This window comes from Hyperolius riggenbachi, chromosome 4, assembly GCF_040937935.1.
Source record: "Hyperolius riggenbachi isolate aHypRig1 chromosome 4, aHypRig1.pri, whole genome shotgun sequence".
NCBI lineage: Eukaryota > Metazoa > Chordata > Amphibia > Anura > Hyperoliidae > Hyperolius > Hyperolius riggenbachi.
Genome location: NC_090649.1, coordinates 105,598,819 through 105,625,348, shown reverse-complemented (window position 1 = coordinate 105,625,348; position 26,530 = coordinate 105,598,819). Strand labels below are relative to the sequence as shown.

At 44.0% G+C, this 26,530-nt stretch overlaps 1 protein-coding gene across 1 annotated transcript in view; it reads right to left on the bottom strand.

Moving 5' to 3' along the window:
- ALKAL2 (ALK and LTK ligand 2) overlaps positions 1-26,530 on the bottom strand; it is an 86,981-nt gene that overhangs the window by 28,746 nt on the left and 31,705 nt on the right. The window contains exons 3-4 of the mRNA XM_068279108.1: positions 24,972-25,055; positions 15,990-16,063 (exon numbers count right to left, since the gene is read on the bottom strand). Coding sequence (XP_068135209.1) covers positions 15,999-16,063; positions 24,972-25,055 — 149 coding nt within the window. The 3' untranslated portion in view covers positions 15,990-15,998. The remainder of the gene's footprint in view (positions 1-15,989; positions 16,064-24,971; positions 25,056-26,530) is intronic.

Genomic DNA, 26,530 nt, shown 5'->3' with positions numbered 1-26,530 from the left:
CTTTAAACAAGATACTTATCCAATGACAGTTCTACTTTTGAGGATTTCACGGAACGAGACAGCGCAAAACGGCACAGGGAAATTTAGGCGCACTACAGGACATAATGTGAATTGCATCCATAGAGGCGTTCAGACTGTAATATGGGCGTGGTCAAAAGACGGCCCCCAAATTACTATAAAAACAGTGTAATTCTGCCGCCAGCAATAGCTGGAAGCTAAATTACATCTTCCCCTAAGTCCATAGTGGCCTGGAGGGGTAATACTAAATATTTTTCAGCTTCACCCTGCACCTAAATTTCCCGGCAATCTTTTTGCATATATGCTTTGCATAAATGTGACATTGTACAGTCCTTACACTCAAATTACATGCAATTCTGCAGCGTCAAATAGGGAAGAACCATCGTCTCAGTTGTGATTACGTGATGAGCATATACAGTGGGTTGCAAAAGTATTCGGCCCCCTTGAAGTTTTGCACATTTTGTCATATTACTGCCACAAACATGAATCAATTTTATTGGAATTCCACATGAAAGACCAACACAAAGTGGTGTACACATGAGAAGTGGAACGAAAATCATACATGATTCCAAACATTTTTTACAAATAAATAACTGCAAAGTGGTGTGTGCATAATTAGTCAGCCCCCTTTGATCTGAGTGCAGTCAGTTGCCTATAGACATTGCCTGATGAGTGCTAATGACTAAATAGAGTGCACCTGTGTGTAATCTAATGTCAGTACAAATACAGCTGCTCTGTGAGGGCCTCAGAGGTTGTCTAAGAGAATATTGGGAGCAACAACACCGTGAAGTCCAAAGAACACACAAGACAGGTCAGGGATCAAGTTATTGAGAAATTTAAAGCAGGCTTAGGCTACAAAAAGATTTCCAAAGCCTTGAACATCCCACGGAGCACTGTTCAAGTGATCATTCACAAATGGAAGGAGCATGGCACAACTGTAAACCTACCAAAACAAGGCCATCCACCAAAACTCACAGGCCGAACAAGGAGAGCGCTGATCAGAAATGCAGTCAAGAGGCCCATGGTGACTCTGGACGAGCTGCAGAGATCTACAGCTCAGGTGGGAGACTCTGTCCATAGGACAACTATTAGTCATGCGAGTACATTTGAAATCGGCGCCGGTAGACTTGGGTGCAAGATTCATCGGTATATGGCTGATCCTGCTTCTGCACAAGACCGGGCCGTTTTAATTACTATTCCCCCTCCAGGCCGACATGGATAGTGGGGGAATGAAATAATTCGGCTTCCAGCGATTGCTGGAGGTTGAATTATTGTGTTTTTTAAGCAACCTCGGCTCCGTCTTCTGACGGACCCGACGTTACTCACTGAGCGCTGCAATAGGAGTGATTCCTATTGTAGTCTATTGAGGCGCCAGCTGCGCCCAAATCTAGCAGCGCTGAAAAGCACTGCTCCGAGTCATGCACTGTACAAAGTTGGCCTTTATGGAAGAGTGGCAAGAAGTGGAAGAAGGTGCTCTGGTTAGATGAGACCAAAATGGAACTTTTTGGCCAAAATGCAAAACGCTATGTGTGGCGGAAAACTGACACTGCACATCACTCTGAACACACCATCCCCACTGTCAAATATGGTGGTGGCAGCATCATGCTCCGGGGGGGGGGGGGGGGGGTTGCATCTCTTCAGCAGGGACAGGGAAGCTGGTCAGAGTTTCAGAGTTGATGGGAAGATGGATGGAGCCAAATACAGGGCAAAAGGTTCACCTTCCAGCAGGACAATGACCCTTAACATAAAGCCAGGGCAACAATGGAATGGTTTAAAACAAAACATATCTATGTGTTAGAATAGCCCAGTCAAAGACTAGATCTAAATCTAATTGAGAATCTGTGGCAAGATCTGAAAACTACTGTTCACAAACGCTGTCCATCTAATCTGACTGAGCTGGAGCTGTTTTGCAAAGAAGAATGGGCAATGATTTCAGTCTCTAGATGTGCAAAGCTGGTAGAGACATACCCTAAAAGACTGGCAGCTGTAATTGCAGCAAAAGGTGGTTCTACAAAGTATTGACTCAGGGGGCCGAATAATTACGCACACCCCACTTTGCAGTTATTTATTTGTAAAAAATGTTTGGAATGATGTATGATTTTCGATTCACTTCTCACATGTACACCACTTTGTATTGGTCTTTCACGTGGAATTCCAATAAAATTGATGCATGTTTGTGGCAGTAATGTGACAAAATGTGGAAAACTTTAAGGGGGACGAATACTTTTGCAACCCACTGTACGTTCTGTGCTTGTATACCAAGATGTTGCTTGCTTAGCAAGTCAAAATTCCATAAAAATGTTTTGCTCATCTTGCAAAGCACTCTTAAACCAAGTTATTTGCAAGCCAAAGTGTTACTGTAGATTACCTGTACTTCCTATGTTGTTGACAGTTAGGGCAGGTTCACACTTGCTTAAAAAAAGTACCCATTCAGATCTTTTTTTAAGGTTCACTTGCAAAGACCAAATCCTGATAGATTCCATGCTGAAATCGACTGGGGATGGGCCTGGCCTTAGGTTTCACAGCGCCCTGAGCGAAACCTGATTTTTGTGCCCCCCCTTCATCCTCTTCCCGCGTGCGCGCACACACACGCACACATACACAGGCCCATATGCAAATCACCTTTTCTCCTGAGATATCTCCTAGAACAGTGGTTCCAACCTTTTTGACGTTGTGACACATCACGCCAAATACTCAGATCTCTGTGAAACATCACATATGTATAATAGAAAAATATACTGTTAACAACCACGAATGGATGGAAAGAGTGCTTAATCCTGAATATATACCTAAAAATGAAGGCTAGAACCTTTCAGGAATATTATTAAAAACAATCAGTGGGACAGTTAAGGAACTCCCCCCCCCCCCCACCTCTCCCCCATTTAGAATGATAGCACAGCGCCGACAATTTGCACCACGTGTTATAGCCGCAGCGCCCCCCCCCCAAAAAAAAAAGAAACAAAGCCCTCAGAGTCGATTTAGGTAGGTAGCCAGGTATAGGTGCCCCTAGTATAAAATCCCATGTGCAAGTGCCCTCCAATATAGGTTGCCAATCATAGGTGCCCCCAGTATAGGTAGTCAGTTGAAGGGTCTCCATCGCCCCCATAGGTAGCCAGGCGTAGGTGCCTCCAGTATAGGTAGCCAGGTATTGGTGTCCCCAGTTAAGGAAATCAGATGTAGATGATCAGTTGCGTAGCTAAGGAGCTATGGGCTCCTGTGCAAGTTCTACAATGGTGCCCTCAAGCACTCTTTACATAACTATTGATAATCTGCCAAGGACAACCGCAGTGTCAGAGGTGCAAGAGAGCATGGGGAACAGTTTGTAAATGATCATTACTATTCAAAGCATCTATAGAAGTGATTACTACCAGCACAGGACCAATAGAGAGCTAATACTGCAGTTGAGGGAGGGCCCCTCTGGCCCAAGGGCCCCGATGCGGTTGCAACCTCTGCACACCCTATTGCTACACCCCTGTTCCCTCAGTATAGGTAACCAGCTATGGGCGCCCCCTTGGAAGCCGGCGCCCTGAGCGACCGCTCCGGTCGCACAGGTCAAAGGCCGGCTATGCCTCTCTGCTCAGATTCGATCAGAGAGTGTGCTGGTCGAAGAGCCCTCAGCCCATACATCATTGGATGTATGGGCACCTTAAAGAGTAACTGTCAGGCATAAAATCTAAAATAAATTCTCTATTTTTGTCTTTTAAATAACTAAAGTTAAAGTTGCTAACCAGGCAATCCAAAAGTTCAAATCACTCTTACTTTTCTTTTCCAATAGAATTAAATTCCCCAGTTTCCCTGACTCTTAATTGGTACATTTGCCGGGCAGAGGAAGTTGCAGTGCATGCTGTTTTTTTTCTTCTTCTCTACTTTCCTCTCCTTCATTAGTTGTTCCCCTCAGGCACAATTAATGCAGCCTGATTGGCTGAAGCCTCTTTCCCTCCCGTTTTCCCCTCCCACGCCTCTGTTCCGCTCTGATTGGACAAAATGATGATGTATGAAAATGCACTTCCTACCACAGAGCTGGGTGGGAGTATCTGAAGGCTGAGAGAAGGGCGGGCAATGCATACAGACTCATAAAGAGAAGAAGAAAAAAGTAAGGGAGGAAATTACATCAGGATTGGCTTCAGTCAGAGGGAATTCAAAATGGCAAATGACAGGAACAGAATTCTCTTTAATATATGAAATTCACTGAAATAAAAATGTGGACAGTGCAATACAAATGTTATGTAAGTAGAGCAAGTATTTATCTACTTATATATGTGTTTTTTTTCTGAGATAGTATGGCTGACAGCTCATCTTTTAAGTGTACAGATAACCTCTCCCAACCCTATCTTCTAACCTTCCTAAACAAAGTAAATGATTCATCTAAAATGTTTAGAATTTTCTTGATTTCATAAAAATCAGTACTAAATCCAACAAACAAAACACAATTAAACAAATCACCAAACATTTTTAGTAGTTAATGAAGTAGTTAAGTAGTTAATCAAACTCAACTCAAACTATTACATAAATTCTACTACATGAGTAAAAGATTGATGGCGATGTACTGTCAATGCCGCAAATACCTTTCATGAGAAAATTCTTACTCTATTTACTTTTGTGTAAAATGCCAAAAGCAAGAGATATTTTAATTAACTCCATGACCTCTCAGTGCTGATCAATCATATATACTGACAATCCTAGTGTGTAAAGCTGCCTGACAAGCAAATGTATCATTTTTGCACCTTCTAGGGTAACTTTCAGAATCAGAATGTCAGACAGTGTCATACCCGGAACTGTTTTTGGTACACATGGCATCAGACAAAGGGCATAGTGCAAATATCCAACATTTTTAAAACATGCCACAAAACATAAGACATAGCGCAATATACATAAGACGTAGTGCTAATATCAACTTTCATTATCCACCTGCCCCACTCATTTGTAGCAGCCCCTTCCTATCCTCCATGTACACCAACTATCCTCCATGTGCAAAAGCAGCCCCCAACATTCCTCCGTAGAGCTTTGGGGCACTTTCACGGTGTGTGAATTGTATAATGCATGTGTTATAATGAGTGTAAACAGCAATGGAGACTACATAGACTTTAATGCAAAACCTGCATGCAGCGAGTTACAATAACACAGAAGTGTGAATAGCCCCATAGAATTGTATGGCTAGTGAGTTGGCATGTAGAATTATTTTGTGACGCAACTGACGTAGTGTGCAAGGTGTGCAGCTCCCCCCAGACCATTGCCTATTTGGCCTTCTCAGAAAACCAGCTCTGTTTGAGACACGCTCTGAACTTTTTGGCTTTAGAATATTGGCACTGTAATTGGCCAGAGAAGGTAGGCTTGTGCCCACAAAACGTGTTGCCTGTGCAAATAAAAACTAGCTAATGTCATTAGAGAGGTAAGCCACCTCCCTTTTTTATATTTTATTGTGCTTTTAACTTTTTGGGTGAGTGTCCTGATGTTGTTATGGCAACCTACCAAACTATTATATGTTTATACATGAGTCAACGAGTAGGAAAGCACCACAACCGTATAAAAAAAAAATGTTTTCACTGCGGCTGATAATAGTGTAGTGGTGGGTGGGCTGTTCACGCACACACACACACACACACGCACACACACACACACACACACACACACACACACACACACACACATCACCCACATACACACACACACATACACACACACATATCACATCACACACACATCAGGCACACATCACACATCACACACGCGCACACACACATCACACACACACACATACACATCACACACACACACACACACACACACACACACACACACACACACACACACACACACACACACACACACACACACACATACATACGCACACACACCACACATGCACACACACCCACATACACACACACACATACACACACACATATCACATCACACACACATCAGGCACACATCACACATCACACACACACGCGCACACACACATCACACACACACACATACACATCACACACACACACACACACACACACACACACACACACACACACACACACACACACACACACACACACACACACACACACACACACACACACACACACACATACCACCTGACTTGATAAGCATGCTCTGACCACATAAATATATAAATACAAAGCAATGTAGCAAAATAGGTACAGACATAGGTTGGCACTGTGCAAATTGCTCAGTGCATTACATGTACATACAATTTCAATGCAAACAGGCACACAGCGGCATGGATGGTGCAAGGATTGGTGGTGAGTGCGGGGGAGAGAGTGGCCTGACATCTGTTTCATGCTGGGGCCGCTTCTAGCCTCAGAACAAGAAGCCTCACCACCAATTTTTACACCATTGTTTATCAAATTTGAATTTTAATTTATCCCTAAACGTTTTCAGAAAAAAAAAATTACAATACAAAAAAATACATAAATAGTTACTTTAGGGACTGAACTCTTTCAATATTTATGTCAAGAGGGTATAACACTGTTACCTTATAAACTATGGGCTTGTAATTAGGGATGGATGCAAAACTGAAAAAAGACACCTTTATTTCCAAATAAAATATTGGCGCCAAACATTGTGATAGGGACATAATTTAAACAGTGTAATAACCGGGACAAGAGGGCAAATAAATGTCATGGTTTTAATTACAGTAGCATGCATTATTTAAAAACTATAATGGCCGAAAACTGAAAAATAATGCTTTTTTTCCCAAATGTTTTCCTATTTTCCCATTCAAACACATTTAGAATAAAATAATTCTTGGCATAATGTCCCGCCTAAAGAAAGCCTAATTGGTTGGCGAAAAAAACAAGATATAGTTCATTTCATTGCGATAAGTAATAATAAAGTTATGGACGAATGAATGGAAGGAGCGCTGAAAGGTGAAAATTGCTCTGGTGCTCAAGGGGTAAAACCCCTCAGTTGTGAAGTGGTTAATGCAAAGGCATAATAATATGTCCATCATCAATCACTGTAAGATAAAAATATGCTGCCTTGTAAATTATATGTATGTGTTGTGTCACTTTAGAGATGAATGGTTTTATCGCGTGATTTTCAACTAATATAGAAGTGACCATGATGTCAATGTACACATATGGTATGTCGTTAAGCAAGAAAGCAAGTAAAGCCACAAGACAAGAGGAATTTGTTGCTTATATAAACAGCTTTGAAGCTGTTCCCTTCTGTTTGTCTGTCATTTACAGCAAACCTGAACCCAAAATAAGCTTATGAGATACAGTAAATCCTTGGATAGAGAGTAACTTGGTTTACCAGCACTTTGCAATACAAACAAACATTTTAGTGAAATTTTGTCTTGATATGCAAGGATAAAAACATCTACGTGGCGTCGTCACAACTGTGCTGATGGATCTTCTTCCTTTGACGCTGCAGAATTGTACTTTAAGTAGTCCCGAGTCGAAGGTCGGAATGAAAATCATATACTTACCTTAAAAAGAACCTGTAACCAAAAAAAGTTCCCCTTTGGGGTACGCCTGACAAGCGCTGATTTATTTACCTCATCTGGGTCCAGCGGGGGCGCTGTTGCAGCTCTCTGCATGGAGATAGGCGAAAATAGCCAATCTCTGTTGGGTCCGCTCTACTGCGCAGGTGCAGGAGACTTGCGCCTGCGCAGTAGAGCAGCCCAACGGAGATCGGCTATTTTCGCCTATCTCCGTGCGGAGAGCTGATACTGTGCCTGCGCTGGACCCGGGGAGGTAAATATTTACATCACCACCATTCCGGGAGGATTTTCACCACTGCCGTGGGACCGAGGAGGACGGGGGGAGGCCTCAATCGGATCCGAAGGCTTCCCCCACCTGAGGTGAGTACCCCCCAGGGGAGGTTTTCTTCATTACAGGTTTTCTTTAAGAGAGGAAAGCCTCATGATCCTATTGAGGCTTCCCTCTCTGATCCCAAGCCCCCTGTTCCTGAGTGCGGCCCACCTCCGCATCGGGGCCGCGCAGCTATTCCTGCAGAAGCGTGGCCGTGCAATAGCCATTCGAGGCCTTCTGGGCATGAGCAGTACCACAGAGCCTCCGGCTTACTGTGCATGTGCGGTCGGGCTGGGTCAGCTATTGCACAGCCACACTCTTCTGGGGGGCCACGCTTAGTGACGGGGGACATCAGAGCAGGGAGGGAAGCTTCAATAGGACCCTGAGGCTTCCCTCTCTTTAGGTAAGTATTTAATTTTGTACCGGAGTTTCGGGAGAGGTACTCTTTAATTGTACGTAAAGCGGATCTCCAAAGTAAAAAGAAAGTTATAGCTACCTAAGATGTCTTGTCCCGCGAAGCCATCCCAAAGACCCTGCATCACCCGAATACCAGGGCCTGGCCCTGCCTCCACTCCCCTCTCGGCTGTTTACCGCAGTATATACAGTAGATTGGTATTTTTCTCCAGGGAGAGAGGTGAGGTGGGGCCAGGCACCTGAAATCGTGTGATGCGGGGTCTACGGGATGGTTTCACGGGACAAGACATCTCAGGTAACTATAACTTTCTTTTTACAGCCAGGCTGCAGGATTTTTTTATTTACTGTGGAGATCTGCTTTAAGGTGGCCACTAACGATCCAATTAGCAGCAAAAAAAATCGTTTGAGCGAACAGATATTTCTGATCGGAAAAAAAATCGTTCACTGCATCATCAACGAACCAATCTCTACTTCCTATCTATCACAACCAACAAGAAAATCCAAATTTTGGTTTGACAAAAATCTAATCGGACGACTATTTTTATAATCGTTCGTAATCGATTTTGCCCATCTACTGAGATTATTTACAACCAAACCAATCAGAATTTCGGATCGCTCTAATGATTTTTTTGCTAGAAATTGGACTGTTAGTGGCCACCTTTAATCTGAGTGTAGCTATTGTGTTGGAAAAAGATGAATTCTGGAGATGTTTTTGAGATGGAAGTAGCAGGATATTGTTAATGTGGTAATATGCGGTTGAAATGAGAGCTCAGAGTCCAGAGTTACCCCCAGACAGTGAGCTTTAGAAGTTGAGGTTATTGGGGTATTTTATACATTAATTGTAACTATAGGTGGGGGAGCAAAGAGAGATGGAGGAAATTTCACTGTTTCAGTTTTGTTCATGTTAAGTTTGAGGAAACGGGATGACATAAATGCAGAAACAGCAGACAGACAGTCAGGGAGTCGAGATAATAGTGTGGAATAGAGAGGTCAGTGTGATGATCCGCTCAGCTGGCTGCACAGGCAGACAGCTGTTTGTCCATTCCTCTAGTCTGTGGGCTGCAGGTCTCTGGAACAGAGACCTGTCTTTCCATTGCAAGTTTCTGGTCTGTTCTCTTGCTGGGGAATTTGCATACATTCGTTATGCAAATCCCCTACCTGCCTTCTTTGATGACTGGCACTATAAGAGCTTTATGTTTCCCAGAAGGCTTTGCTGGTCATTTCGTTTCCATGGTCTGTTCCTGATGGACACTGCTGGAGTGTCAGCCATTGCTATCTAGTATAGTTAATTCCTGGGGGTTGCTTTAGGCTCCCCTTCTAGCCCAGTCAGGTTGTATTATCTGTATTGCCTGTTCTGTCTTGTCTTGCCTGTTGCCATTGTCCTGCCCCAATGGTGGTCGACAGGAAATGGTTCTGATCTCTGTTCTTGGAGTATAGCTGGTGCAGCGGTTGCTACCAGCTATCTCTTCTGTTCTGTCTCCTGGGATCGCGCTAGCTACTTTTCGCTAGCGCTGGGGATCCTTCTGTTCTGTCTCCTGGGATCGCGCTAGCTACTTTTCGCTAGCGCTGGGGATCCTTCTGTTCTGCTACTCTGTACCTGGATCACGCTAGCCACTTTTCGCTAGTGCTGTGGATCCTATCTCTCGTTTGTCCCTGTTTTCGTGTGTCTGTCTTGTCCGCTACGCTTGCTGCAGGCTCGGTGAGGTAACCGTTAAGCAAGCACTCGCGTCCTCTGTTTCATGTTTGTCTGTCGATGGTTAGTTAGGCGTGCTTGTCTCTATTGTGCTTATCACGTGGAGGCCGCGCATAACCGCGTGCACTGTTGCGAATGAGTGCGGTGTTCGCGGTTAGCTAGCGTTTATTATTTTCCGTATCTCCTTATTGTATTATTTGCTGTGCCTTTGCTACCCTCGTATTCTATTCTGATCTGCCTTGTGTCACGTCTGGCGATCGCACCTCTCGCGATCGCGTTCCTATTTCATATCTGCTGTTGTGTGTGCACGGTCGCGGAGTGGCGACTGGATTGGCGCACACACATACAACCTGTCCCTTTGCTCAATCTCATTCGCAATCGCCTCTCTTGCGATTGCGTTCTGCGCTTCGTACAATTCCTGTCTGGCACTTGTGGAGGTACAGAGGATTGGTTCCTCTGCACTCCCCAGCGCCATCTGCCGACAGGACTTTCCCTCTACAGGTGCGTAGCACCTTTTGCTGGGTGCCTGCAAATATACGCTTGTGGAGGATTTCCGCCGTGTCAGCGCACGCGTTGTGCGCTGATCACGGAGAAAGTTCCACAATCGTTACAGTCAGGAGCTGAGAGATAGATTTGAGAGTTATCAGCATAGAGGTGATTCTAGAAACCAGAGGAGAGTATAGACGGAGAAGAGACGAGGTCTAAGAACGGAGCCTTGTGGTACACCAACATATAGCGGGCATGGAGAGGAGTTGGTGTTGGAATAGAAAAACAACGAAAGAGCATCCAGAATGTGCTAAGCCATTGACACCCAGTGATGAGAGTGTTTGGAGAAGCAGAGTGATCCACAGTGTCAAAGGCAGAAGAAATGTCAAGGAGTATTAGTGCAGCAAATTGGCCTTTGGAAATGTACAATATTTATTTCAAATACCGGTAAAGAGCTGCTTTGAAATGCTGCACACACGTAGTATTTGCTCTCATTCTAAAGAGAAGTCAGCTAATATGCAAATGAAAAGCTCTCCAAACACTTCTATCTCTTGATCACTCTGTGCTAGTCCCTGCCCTCTTCACAGCATACTGTCTTACAGTACCACTCAGGCACGTACAGTATATATACTTTTTTATGGTGTTAAAACTCAGCAATCAGATACAACACTCCACTCCCTCACTTTTTCTTGTTCTCTGGTTCTGCTGCTGCTGGCCCTTAGATGTAATCTAATCTGTCAGAAAGAAAAATTCCTGCATGATAAGGCTTTGATAGAAGCCGCCATTCGCTAACTTATGCGCTGCATATCAGTCTCGAGGCAAATGCAGTATAACTATCATTTTACTTAGGAAATAGAGTTTGAATGTTTACAGTAGTGGTAAATGCTGTATGTCTGTGCTGTAAATCACAAACTCAACAACCTATGTATAAAGCTTTTAGGATCTACACAAACAAAGGTCAGATAAATTGTACATGGTAACGTAATTTCCAACTTTCAGGAGCAGTTGTGATTTTGGCTCTGCAGCTACTGATGCGATCGCTCAAGGATCGCTCCCAAAATACTGCATGGAGCAATTTGCGATGGAGTGGGGCCACCCCCTTAGGGTTACACTGGTGTTTGCAAATGGCCAGTGCTGCAATATTGCTTGCAGTGGTTCCCCGGACTTACAGTAGCCATACATTGGTCGACATGGCCAACAGATAGATGCCTCTCCAATCATTATTGGATCATAGAGGGATCTGTCTGCTCGATTGCCCCCACACTATTTTCAATCCATTTCAGCATGAAATCTTTGAAAATCTGTGTGTGCCTGCTAGGTCTGCTGGTCCTCTCTTCCCACCGGGCCATGCGGTAGAGCGGACTCTCACCTGTCCGCTGCACGGTCCCGATCTCTGCTCTCCAGTCCCCACCTGCTTCTTCTTCACTGCAAATCCCGAGGCACATGTGTAATGTAATGCACTTCACTTCCATGTCCCTGGGCGCCTGTGTGACGTAATGCAGAGGCCAAATACTAGAGATACCTGTTGGTAACAGCTCCCCTAGTGTCTACTTACCAACAGGTATCTCTAGTATTTGGCCTCTGCATTACGTCACACAGGCGCCCAGGGACATGGAAGTGAAGGAATAAGCAGCCAGCAGGGAGAGAAGAGACCTTCATAGGTTATCATATTGAACGCTGCTAGAGACAGGCTCCCAATACACCGCCAATTGACTGAAATGTTCCATCGTGTTCGACCGACCTAATCGAAGGATTTCAGTCAGAAGTTGGTCAATTGGGAAACGTTTGCACCATCGATTCTAGCAGATTTGCTCAAATGATCGAATCGGATGGATATGAATGAAGAAAATTGTCAAGTGTATGGCCACCTTTAGGGTTGCTTTTGCACCTCCCCCCCCCCAAAAAAAAAAACAGTGTTGGGGCTGCCTTTATTCCCTTCACCCTATAAGATGTTGTCATTGTTCCCCTTCCCCCCATAACAGTATTAAGTCTGGCAATCATGCAAAGTGCACATAGCAGAGCATAAGCTCACCTCTCCAGCCAACATTCTCCCTATTTTGTGTACAGCCTCCATCCCTGCTGGCGCCTCTTCTTCATTCCCTGTCAGCAGGTGCGTACATGCATAACATGCCGCCAGGTCAAGAGGACAGTGACACTGCTGCCAGAAGCCATAGGGACAGTAGGACTGGACTAATAAGGATCAAGGACCACTCTGCATGAGTGTGCAATAACTACCCAGGAGTCGTTTTCAACCTACTAGTAGATTGCGATCGACACAGTGGGCACCCCTGTAGGTAACCATTCAGCTTCCGTTTCTTTTAACTAGTGGCCCATCCCTCAGTGTACACAGTGACTGCTGATCATGTGACTCTCCTCAGAGCTCCAGCAGTCAGAGGGTATTCCTCTTGCAGAGTCTACTGTTGAGTTTTCTTTATTATCCTTTTTAGTTAGAAAGCGGAGGTGCAGTTAAAGATTTCTTTAGACCCTTGGAAATTCCCCGTCCTTATCTCATCACACTACTGGAACTACTGCACAAAGAACCTTAATTGCAGCCCCCATAGAGGCTCATCGTTCTTCTGTGCGTAGTATATTGACACCAGATCAGTCAGGGATACGCTCACGCGCCATCATCCCGGAGTGTCTATAGATTTAACATCAGTCAGGAAACGTGGATTATGCTGTGCCCAGCTGTACCTGTCACCTAATGGTAAAGGAGCGTAGGTGTTCTGGAGCTAGGCAACGATTTCATGCCAGCAACCTGTCCTTACTTTGTTTATCTTCACTGATTATTTCATAGAGTCACTGAATGTCTGCCCCGGTGTTTTACCAGAGTCACTCATTTACACCTAACAGAAACAGTGACAGTTATCCTAATCAGAATCAAAGTTTATTAAAAGATAAACCAGAAGAAGATAGTGGCCTCACTTTGAAATAAGCTAAATGTCAGTATTTCTATGGATATGGATATCTCTGTCTCAGAGTACCACAGAGACATACCTACTAGGGGACAAGACCAGATTAAAATTGGCTCTGCCCCAAGGCCATCTTTCATGTGGCACCCTCCCCTGTTTCCCCCTCTTCCATGTGTATCATTCATGTAAAGCATCCCATCTCTTTCATGTATCAGTCTCCATTTCAAGTCTCCCCTTTCATATGCAACATCCCTTCTTCCATATCCAACCACCACCCATGAGCAGCAGCTTCCCAAGGCCTGGGCCTTTCTGGCCTTTCTGTAAAGCTCTGCTAGGGGAATATCCTCTGCAGTACAGGAGCCCCCTGACTTTTTCCACTCTCTTTAATAATCCCAGGTAGAAGCAAACAAAAATTTTATTAATTGAACCATTCCTTTTAACCCCTCAGCTGCTGGGCTCTCCCATAGTGCACGTTGGAGGGCCATGCTAGTTTTTTTTCCATTTTTACCATATGTAAGGGATTGAACACACATGACAAATTTGAAAATGTACTAAACTGCATTCAAGCCGTTATTCTGTAAAAACAGATAAACTTACCAGTTCTAGCTAAATAATACACAGACGTATTATCTGGATGTATTAAAAATAAAAAACAGTCCTCATTGCATGCACAAGGTAATTGCTACACAGGCATTCATTTAGTAACAACCACACTATACTCTGGTATGATGTAAAGATGTTTGGTTCCTGCCAACAGATACTTTTTTTTAGCAATCCAGCCAGGTTTGTTAAGTCATTTATGTACTCTAATAGCAATAAAGCCACCAATAGAATATGACATTACTTAGGCCTCTTTCCGATGGGCAGCTGAAGATGGTGAATTCACCGCCTGTCAGCTGGTCTCGTGCACCGCCCGGGTGCTTCTTAGCTCTCTGTAACAGTGGTTGGCAGGTGACTCCTCCCCCCAATAAAGTCACATCTGAGCATGGCCGCATTGCAACACGTCACGGTTTTCTGCCGTGGAGTAACAACACCGCTTGAAGCACTGACACACATGGGGCTTGATTCACAAAGCGGTGCTAACCTACTTAGCACGTCTAAAGTCTTTAGAGGCGCTAACCAGGGTGCTAAGTAGGTTAGCACCGGATTTCTCAATCAGATCGTGCGCTAACTTTGCGCGCGTAAAGTTTTACGCGCGCAAAGTTTTACGCGCGCTAAGTCCCATAGGCTTTAATGGGCACTTCGCGCGGTGCGCCCTGCGCTCTGTGCAGTACGCGCGTAAAGTTTTACGCGCATAAAGTTTTGCGCGCGTAAAGTTTTATGCGCGAAAAGTTTGTTTAGACGTGCTAAGGGGGTTTTCACAGGCGTGCTAACAGTTAGCACCGCTTTGTGAATCAAGCCCATGGTGTTATAACTGAAGCTGCATTTAAATTGCACCAAAATAGTGCTCGGGGCAGCATGTTTATTTCATCATGTGACATGTCATGTGATGAAATAAACGTGTATGTACAGTCCCAATCCTACTTAGAAACTAAGTTACGCTTATTTTTTTAAGAATGCAGGGCGCTACAGTTTCTTTGCAGTCAGGCTTCAATAGGAACTGCATAACCCTCGCTGATAAGTAATTAAATGTCATAATACTCCTGTATGGCTAAGAAAAAACACTTGTGAGAGCAGGTAACAGATAAGTGGCCATATCTAATTAACTTTTTCACCATTGTTTTCTCCTAGGAGATACATTTTTCGACTTCTCTTTAAAATACTTTTTCAGCACTTTGTAATTGAAAAAGCACCAAAAAGTAGGTTAAAAAGTATCATCAAGATTATTTTTAGTATCTTTTTGCCTGCTGGTGGTTTAAAAGACATTTAATTGATGAGATGTAAAAATATCACCTAGGAGAAAAGTCAGGAGAAAAAGTTAATTGCATATGGGCCAGCAAGTTCAATAGTTCAAGATTTGTCTGATTGGGAGCTGAGTAAACATTGTCATTCACCTGATACAATCAAAACTTCCTTTAGCCCTTTGAAACAAATTAAGACTGTGGTATTCTAGGAAAGTCCTACACAGGATTGGGTTCCCAAAAACTACACACCTTAAGCAAGGGTATCTCTTGGTGCTTCCTGCTGCATCTCTCCCTTCCCCTCTAGCACCCTCAATGTGCCTTCATTCTCCTGCACCTCTCACTCTGCTGCACCCCTGTTTCCTGCTTCCCTAGTAAAATAATTCAAAGATTCGGTTCAAAGATCCGGATCTTTTCAATGATCCGATTCGAATCTTCCGAATCATTGAAAAGATCCGGACTTCCCAGGATAGCACCGAGAGCCTTATAACGCGGCTCAATCTAACGTCCAACTTCAACACCACCATGCGTTGCGTTAGGGGCACGTTATGCGACCTTAACGTCCCCTAAAACGCAACGTCTTGGTGTGAAAGAGGCCTTAGTCTAGTAATCCAAAGTAGGGTCTACGCATAGACAGGTTAAATGAACAAATGATTCATTGTTCCATGCAATAATCACATAAGATTATGATATCGCTGTCTGTTATCCCTTCTGTATCCCCAACACAATCGTATGTAATTTTTGCATGGGACAATAAATGGTTGGTTCCTTTAACCTGTCTGTGTGTGGACCCTACTTTGAATAGGATTAGGACAATTGATACAATTGTTAATCTCTTGTCAGCACTTACCACAGAGTGTTATCCATCCATACACAATGGACTGACAGCCAGCCTGGTGAGGAGTCTTGCACATCTTTTATAATCTGTTTAGAAAAAGTACAAATTTCTGATCAGTCCTATTTTCCGAATACTTTAGTGTATCTTTATTTTAAAACAATACTGTGTGAGAAAATGTCAGGGCTTTATATGGGTTCTCAAGAGAAGGAAGTGAGGTAAACAGAGCTGTAAACCCCCCAAAACAAGGATCATTGAAAAGGATGACAATCCTGGAGCCGGTATTTTTAAAAACAAGCACAGCGTAATTCTATACTTACAGGTTTCCTTTAACGGTAATCTCTAAGGGCCTGAGCCCACTAACGCAGTTGTGCACAGTTGTATCCGCTTTTCAGCAACACATCAATGTTACAGATGCTGAAAAGCGGACACAACTGCACACAACTGCGTTAGTGGGCTCCGGCCCTAACTAAATCAATTGATTGCCCCTGAGGATGCCGAAAGGGCGCAACCTGATCGGGTTGGAGAGCGGGCAAGTTTATCTGTTATCTGCTTACAGCTCTTTGGTGTACAGTACAATGTGAGTTTTACTCTTGGAACTTGGTTTTATTTAATAAACACTTGAAAATGTTATGACCGGTACTTGATGGCATCTTATTGTCTATGCGGTGGTAGTTACCTGTGAGTCTAGATACCTCTGAACACTGGGTGGATACAGGTACGCTGGATTCTGATTGGATACAAAACTAGCACTGAGGAACTGTTGGAATATAGTTCTATACTTACAGGTTTCCTGTAACGGCAATTTCTAGCTTAAACAATTGATGCCTGTTTGATTAACGTGGCGCCAAGTGTGACTACGCTTCAAGCCTGCCAATGTTTAATTCTCGACTGACAGGCCAGAAACTAAAAATGACACGTTTAAATTAGGGGATTAATAGGGATCATTCTTAAAACTGTTATTGAACTTAAGATTGAAATCATTTCATTAACAGCTCCTTAGGGATAAAATTATTATGAATGGACATTATTCATTGACAGCACACTCCTCAAAAAAGACATTTGGACAAAAAGTAAAAAAAAAAAAAAACAGACAAAAATCTAAGTTGCAATAATACAATAATAATATTGTATAGGCACACGATACCAAAGACCAATAAAAGCGCCTTTGTTCTGCCTGCTGCCATGATTATATGCTGCAGAATGTTTGCCAGAAATGACTTTTACAGCCACTTCTGGGGTGGAAGCGGGAGCCAAGTTAAGGTTAATTACAAGCATTAACTCCATCAAAGGAATTTTCATTAATTTGTTTGGCATGCTTTGTGGTGTCAAGCTTAGCTGCATGCACAAGAGGAAGTATTAAATACGTCTGCTATGGCAAAGGAGAGCTGGGTTGTGTCAGGAATCCTATTAGATCAAGAAGAGACATATCCTGGTGATAGTAAACTCTCCCGGTTACAACCAGCCCTCCAAACATTTGTTGTCCTAAGATGTAGGTCATTGAGGTAAGGTACGGCAGCTACAGACATGAGGTGACGCCCATCCAGTAGTTTAGTCAGCAGATGATAGGCTAGTGAGTGCCTACGACAACACTATAACAATTGTTTAAACAAAAAAAAACAGTTCTAGATGAAAGCATTTTAATTTTTAATGTCTTCTGTGCCAATGTTTACCGCTCTACCATGTATCAGCAAGCCTATAGTGACGTGTGCTTCAGAATATGCACGAGACACGTTTTTAGATCAGAGTTCATAAGCATATAAGTTACAGTCCACGTGAGACGCTCCTATAAAACCTTATAGGACTCACAAGCCAAAATATGAATCTAGTTTTAATTACCTGGGGCTTCAGTCAGCTCCTAGATGTCATTTGGGTCCCTCACCACAGCTCCAGTCCTCTCCAGTGTCCCGCTGGCTGCCTCTAAGGATCACCGACCCCTAATAGGTCAGCGTCTCCTGCCATGTGTGCATGCATGCGCCCGTTCTGTACGAGCACGCGCCTACGTTTAGGCGTCCACATCACTGTTAGTAGTACTACTGCACCAGTGCAGTAAGCTCCCCATGACGTGGGCACGCTGACCCATCGGGGGTCTGCAATCTTTAGTGGCACTCAGTGGGACACCGGTGAGGACTGGAATTGCGGCGAGGGACAAAAAAGACGTCTAGGGGCTGGCCCCAGGTAAGTAAACCTAGATTTAATATTTCCCCTTGTGAGTCCTTTAAGGTGGCCAAATTTCCGATCGTTTTTTTTCCTCCACAAAATATTAGACTCATCAAACCAATGTACCACATACTTGTATCCGATTTTGAAACACAAGAAAAAAGATGGAATAAAATATAAAAACTGGGTTGGGAGTAGTAATTGAAAGAAAAAAGTTTCTTCAGATTTGCTCGGAAATGACGTGCATATAAAAGAGTGGTCTTTTTGAACGCGTCATTGGTGTCACTCAATTGGATGACAATCCAGCCGATTACCAGAATTTCCTTAGAATGTCTGAGGAAAACTTCCACTATTTAAAGAATTGGTGTCTTTTGACAGCACTTTGGTCTTGCCCATGATAGTAGTTGGAGTCTGACTGACTGTGCGGTGGACAGATGTCTTTAACCACTTAACCCCCTTGCCGTTCCAATTCTGATGGCAAGGAGGCGGCGCAGCACTTTTTTTTTTTTAAATCATGTAGCGAGCCCAGGGCTCGCTACATGATAGCCGCTGACAAGCGGCATCTCCCTGCCTACCTCGATTGCCGACGGCGATCTTTGCAAGCAGGAAATCCCGTTCAGAACGGGATTTCCTGCAGGGCTTCTCCGTCACCTTGGGGACGGGGTGGGATGACGTCACCGACGTCATGGACATCGGGACGTCAGAGGTAATCCCGATCCACCCCTCAGTGCTGCCTGGCACTGATTGGCCTGGAGGGTCTGGAGGGGGGGGGGGCGCGGCAGGTAGCGGCGAATCGGCGGCGGCGATTGGGATATGCACGCAGCTAGCAAAGTGCTAGCTGCGTGCACTAAAAAAATACTCTGAAAATCGGCCCAGCGGGGCCGGAGAAATCCTCCAGCGCAGGTTACCCCGAGCTGAGCTCGGGATAACTGGCAAGGAGGTTAAGGACGACGCTAATTGAAATCTACGCCCTATTTTGATGCTGATCTGGCTGCCAGGAGGTAGATTTCAATTCACTGACGCCGCGCGTTCTCGCTGCTTTCATCGCACCCGACGATCTCCTTGCTGTCTCCCCTCACTCTGCCATCTCTATAAAGCAGAGTCCTGTGAGTGGGTCAGGAGCCGATTTCATTGGCTCCTTACCCTGTCTATTAACATAAGCAACTCCCTTTGGCTTAAATTGATAGACAGGGTCAGGAGCCAATAAAAGCAGCTCCTGACCGGCTCACAGGAACTCAGCCAGCATAGAGATGACATAGTGTGTGCGGCTGAGGTTCCCAGCATGAGGCATGGATTGACGGTATGTGTGGCGGTTCGTTGGTATTCATTTGTTGGTAATAAGTGTAGTAGAGGTGGACCTTTTAAAGGCAGAGTAACAGGTCTTTGAGAACCAGAAATCTTGCTGATTGTCAGGCGGTCAAATACTTATGTGCAGCAGTGCAATACAAATAAATTATTAAAATATCAAACAATGTGATTTCCTGATTTTTTTTTAATGTTGTCTCTCACAGTGGGAATGCACCTACAATGTGAATTTCAGACCACTCCATGATTTTTAAGTGAGAGAACTTGCTAAATTTCAGGGTGTTCAAATACCTATTATCCTGGCTGAATGTAACGATTTTATTGACAATAGCATGTATGGTATTGCTATTAAGTGCTAAAGTCGGCGCAAAATTACACGTAATTGTGAAATTATGAAACCTGATTATGGTTACGATTTTTTTTTCTGAAATTTCGTGTTACAATTTTGCTTCGTCATTGCAAACTATGATGCACTAGTTCTGATAACAACGGGTCTTTTTTTAAAGTAGGACGTTTTTTTCAGTGGAAAAATATAAATACTTCCATAGATCTGTATATCAATCTTGAAAGAGGGACAAAATGAGGGAGAAAGAGGGACAGGAGGATTTGGTTCCCAACGAGAGACTGTCCCTCCGAAAAAAAGGACAGTTGGGAGCTGTGACAATGATGGCTGAGGAATTATTGTGGGTATTCTCTCTGCATTTACCTTCACTAGCTTTCTTGTCTGTACTTCCCAATCTCGCCCTCCAGTACATATTTTGCGCATTCATTTACATATGTATTTATAGGTGAGAAAAAAAAGTGTTTTACAGCTGCAACTTTAATCCTGACTTCAGGCATAATTATTATTATCTACTTATATACTGCTAACAGCTTCCTCAGCACTTTTTTTACAGAAGCCATAGTCATGTCACTATGTAGCCTTCCAAGAGCTCACACTCTAATTCTACCATAGTCATTGTCTAATGCCTCTATCATAGTCTTAAGAACAATTTCAGGAAGGAACCAATTCACTTCTCAATATTCTTTCATTTCCAAATATACCATGATAGGTTTTATAAACAATGCAAGCAATTGGCATTGCTGTGTCAAAGAAGACTGCAACAACTAAAATTATTTCATTTATGAGGCAGCACAGTGGTGTCGTGGTTGGTGTCATGGTCAGCACACTCGCCTTGCAGCCCTGGTCCCAGCTTCAAATCTCAGCAAGAAAACTATCTACATGGAGTTGGTATGTTCTCCCCGTGTCTGCATGTGTTTTCCTTCAGGCACTCTGGTTTCTTCCCAAATCCCCAAAACATACAGATGATTGAATTGGCTGTGAATACAACTTGTAAAGGCGGGAAACACCGAGAGGTTGAAGAAATTGAGGTTATCCAACCTTATTACAAATGGCCATATATGTCGCCATCAAGGTAACAATTATAAATACATTCGCATGCACCATGCCAACAAATCAATCAATAAAATAAGAAATAACAAGAATTGGCTCTTGGGTGCATGAGAATTAAAAAACTTTATTAATCATGAACAATCAGAAAATGTATAATTAGAAAGAATGTTCTTCCTAAGTAAACATTGTCTGATTGTTTATGATTGATAACGTTTTGTAATTCTCGTGCAACCAAGAGCCAATTTTTGTTATTTCTTATTTCATAAGTTAATTGGCTTCCCTCTAAATTGGCCGTAGACTATGATACATACGCTACATGATAAATACATAGACATATGACTATGGTAGGGATTAGATTGTGAGCTCCTCTGAGGGACAGTTAGTGACAAGACTATAGATACTCTGTACAGTGCTGCGGAAGATCTCAGCGCTATATAAATACTAGTAATAATAAAAAATTAGACCTGTAGCAGCCAAACTGCAGCAGGTAATAGTAATCTGTATCAGAGTGCAAGGAGGTGGGCAAAGACAGGATACTGCAGTAAGATACCAGCCTGCAGGTCTGGAAGCGTATGCTGTAGCAAACACTGATAGGAGCCACTGACCATCTATTTTTAGACTTTGCACAAAAGTGATTACAAGCTGTTGTCGCTGAACACCCGCACAAGACAAGGATATTTGTCATTGGGACTGGGATATATTTTGGAAAAAGTAATAAGTTCATGTTTATTAACCACTTTACCCCCGCCCGTACGAATTTCTCCGTCCCTTATTCCATCCTGTAACCCCCAGGGATGGAGAAATCCGTACTTTCCGCGCTCCCGCTCGCTCTAGCGCACACTCCCGCCGGTAAACACGCCGCCCTTCGCTCGCCCGGAGATCAATGAATGGGAAAATCCATTCCTGTTCGTTGATCTAAGCCCCGCAATGATCTGCTGCTGCTCCGCTGAGCAGCGCGATCATTGTGAAAAAAAAAAACTCTCAGCCTCCTAGTACTTCCTGCAAGGGTCCGGAAGGACGCTTGCAGGTTGTATTAGCCTTCCTGGCGGAGCCGCGCAGGAGGTTTTCTCAGGCCCTGCTGGGCCGATCTGCGTAATTTTTTTTTTGCTGAACGCAGCTAGCACTTTGCTAGCTGCGTCAGCACACCGATCGGCGCTGCCCAGCGCCGATTCGCCACTATCCGCACCGATTCACCGATATCTGCGCCGCCGAAGAGCCCCCCCTAGACCCCTGCGCTGCCTGGCCTATCAGCGCCAGGCAGCGCTAAGGGGTGGATCGGGTCTCCCTTAGACGTCACGACGTCCATGACATCGGTGACGTCATCCCGCCCCATCTTGAGGGTGTGGTGGTGGTACACACTGTAGAAGATATATACTGTATACATCACTACTGCGAGTCAAGGATTAAAGTGGACTTGCAGACTTTTGATCCTCAAATCATTTTGGACTCTATATGTGCGCTGTTTTATATATATAACGCTTGCTGATTCAGCCAGATGGATCGGGGAACCATTGTCCGTCGGCAGAGATCCCCGATCCATCTGGCCATGGGCACTCAGCTTCAGACTGATATAAATACAGCAATCATCACAAAGCTGGCGATCCTCTACACAGCCATCTCTAAGGGCTCATTTACACTATGTGCGTTGCTGTCAGTCATTATGCATTATAGCGTGCAAGGCGCATGGTAACATGAAAGTCCACGTTCACAGTACAGCTACGTGTTCCCGCTCATTGGGATACCATGTGGACGTGAACTTTTTATGGCATGACGCACAAGTTTTACTGTCGGGTTCTATTGCTGCCGACCTCTGCACTTTAACGCAACGTGACGTGCATGCTGTGCGTCGGGAACGCATGCACGTCATTGCATTCGTCCATTTACTTTGTAGTGTGAATGAGCCTTTATATAACTGGCAGTCTCTGAAGCTGATCATCACTTTAAGGCCTCTTGCACACTGCATGCATTTCCGATTCCGATTTTTAATCGGTTTTTACATCCGATTCCGATATTTAAACTTTACTGCATGCTGCGTTTCTTTATCTGTTTTTCTGTTGAATGTATTCAGGGAAAATCGAAATTGAAAATCGGAAACAGTATCTGAATCAGAATCGGAAAACGGATTTGCAGTGTGCAGGGAGCCTTATAGAGATTTCTACAGAATGACTAGCCCTTTCCTGGCGGTCTGCAGACTGCCACCTTTATAAATAGACCTTATAATGAGATCCTTGTAGCCTCCGCAGTGTGATAGTGAAATGTGATGTCTTGGAAGTCTTCCCAATCCCTGATAAAATAAACACAGGTCTGTTTAATGTAAAGTCTCGCTTTAATAGACCGCAATGATCCTTTTCCCTTAAACGGAATGAGAACTGAGACAAACAATACATTCTGTGTTTTATTAATAGCCCAATGTATACCTCTGAAGAGAGCTGCTAATACTGCGATGTATACATTGGGAAATAAACAGCATCCTATCACCGCGCATTGTTTACTCAACAGCTAGATGTTGTATGTACATTAAACCGGATGCCCACATTCTCCTGATTGTTAATAAACAAATGCAAGATACTGATGTGTAATATGCTAACTGAGCTAAAAAATGAGGATCTGGAAACAAAGGCCCGTATCCACTATGCCATTTTTCTGACGACTTTTTGAGCGACAATCGATTGTTTCTGCAATCTCGTAACGTGGGTACAGATGCGCGATTACATAAACGACATTTGGCAACGCCCAGCGATAACGACCGTCATGGCAGATCGGATCTTTAAGATCTCTGAGGACTTCCCGTGTGCCTTCACGTGACGTCGCACGTACCCACCAACAGAAAGATGGCTTGGGGAGTGCTCGTCATCGAGGAATGTCGCTGGGATCCATCTTTCTGGGTGGTCAGTTGAGGTCGCTTGTACATATAGCTGTGTGCCAATGCTACTACTAATGCTGAATAACATGAATGTATTTTAATTTGCTGTTTTATGCACTTTGTGCATGACTGCGCTTTGTATATGTCCCCTGAGGAAGCACCAAGAGTTTTATGAGGCGAAACATGTTGGGCTAGGTGGAGGGTGGTGACTCTGTATAAATGCTATACATTCTGATTAGTGAGGCAAAGGAGGGGAAAACACCCTAATAATATTTGTGGATTTGTCAACCACTAAAGGGGTGTTAGAATCTCAGCCCCCTTTTGTCCCTTCATGTAAATGATTTTGATAGGCAGTTCAGGCTACATCGGTTTTTAGCAACATATTCAAAGTTAAGTTTTATCAAATCAAGTTTCCGCAATAAGCATAAATTGTGTTTGGTCTAATATGAATCAGCAGTGGTGTAGCTAAGGAGCTATGGGCCACAGTGCAAGTTTTACATTGGGCCCCCCTAAGCACTCTATACATAACAATTGATACAGCGCACCGAAACCTGCCAAGGGTAATCACAGTGTCAGAGATACAAGAAGGTGATGAGGAACAATTTGTTAATGATTACTACTATTCAAAGCATCTATAGAAGGGATTATTGTGAGCACAGGACCAATAAAAGAGATAATACTGTAGTTGAGAGTGGATCCCTCTGGCCAAGGGCCCCGATCCGCCCGCAACCTCTGCACCCTCTATTGCTACGCCACTGTGAATCAGCCTAGTGTTTGAATATTTAAAGCAAAGCTGCCCCCCCCCCCTCCTCCTCCTCCCTCCCAAATATAAGAGTTTAGCAAAAAGGCATTCCAAATAAATTTGTGGCCAAAAATCCTGAGTGCAGCAAAGCTTCTGTATGGGAGGAAAATCAGTCCTTTCCAGTGCCTGATTTCTAGCACATTTGATCAGAGAGATCAAATTTGCCAGATATCAATGGAAAACATTGATAAGTGTATGGCCACATACGAGGCTTTAGGGGGAGCAGTCAGAAAGAAAATATGTAAATAAACACATGGAAGATAACAACTGGCACATGACATACAAGATCAGATTGAAGTAAAGCTACATACACGTGCTACGTGGAAACAGGTAGAGGACAGCACACCAGTCTGCTGAACAGCACACCTGCAGTGTGCAGCTCATCTGTGTGTATGGATATTTTAGTAGCTTGCAAGGAAATCTCCTTTTATAATAAATATTTATGGCTCAGGGTTAGGGCAATCTCTTACTTACGAGCTGGGATTGTGCAATCTCTCGTGGTGTTGTAGAGCCTCCGGAAGTGTTTATTGCAGTTCGGACTTGTAAATGAAAGTCGACCTGAAACGCCAAAGTGAAAAAGTCAATGAAAGATAATTAATGTGACAGGCATAAGAATGACATTTCTATCACCAAATACATGATAATGGACCACTGTGGTCACTCAGGTGGCTTCCTATGAATGAACAGCAGAGCTGCAGATAGATACAGTATATGAAGAAGGCAGACTGAAGGATAATTGGTGGGTACTCTCTCTTTTTCTTTGTAAATAGGTGTGGCCTTGTGATGCTGGGATTCAATTTCTACCACATCATAAGGCTAGGTCCATACTTGTCGGCAGCAGATCAGATCCCTTTTGAATCCCCTCACCTGGGTCCCCCCTTCCCAGCTCCCCCTCCTGCCAGTCTAAGTGATAAAATCATTAAAGTGTTCAAATGTAAGCCAAGCAGCGAGCGGGGAACTTACTTCCTTGCATTCCACCGCTGGCCCTCACTTCCTGCAATGCCGCCATATGTAGCTCAATGGGTGGTATTGCAGGAAGTGACGGCGAGTGGTGGAACACAAGGTAAGTTTCCCGCTCGCCGCTTGGCTTATATTTGAATACTTTAATGATGTTATCAATGAAACTGGCTGGAGGGGTACGGGGAAGGGGGACCCAGGTGAGGGAGGGCAACCCCCCTCCCCGCCACTGTCCCCCACTTCACCCCTTTCTGCCTGCTACCCCCTCCAGCATGGCAACCCCGTTTCTGTGTAAAAAGATGCCTGTGTAGGGGGGGGGGATCTGTTTTGCCATTACTTTTCACTACCCCTCCGTGTATCCGGGGTCCTTGAAAATGTTGCAAACCCGGACCGTCCACTCAGGTTTTCAAAACGGAACCCCCTGAATGCAGACGGATCCTTTTTTTTTTTTAAGTGAAGGCGGCTGCTATTTTTAACATTGGTATCCGTGGCTACGGTTTTGATCCGGGCTAAAAAACGGAGCCACGGATACATTTTTAGAACAAGTATGAACCTACTCTAACTGTCCCGTGCATTTCCCACTTCCATACGGGCCTGAAGGATTTCTCAAGAGCTGTCCCCACCCTCTGGAACTCCCTTTCACCGCCCATCAGACTTATCCCCTCCTTCAACACATTCAAGTAAGCCCTCAAAACCCACCTTTTCAAGACAGTCTTCCCACCCCATACCACATACTAACTCTCTGCTAAATACTTTTTCTACAGCCCTACCTAATGTGTTCACCCCCACGCCAGCTTCCCCATTAGATTGTAAACCTTTGGCAGGGTCCTTCCTTCCCTAGTGTATTCTACATGTTTGTGTGCGCCTTTCCTATGGCCGCCCCGTACTTGTATTACTGGGCCTACCTAACCAGCCCAAAATCTCATGATTATGTATCTTGTACCCTGTTTGTCTTGTATAAGATTGTCCTGTAGTATTTCTGATGCTGAAACCAAAATGTACCATAAAAGTTAGCATCCCGAATAATTTACTGTATTCTACTATATGTCACCACAGTGCCTCTTTAATAACATAAA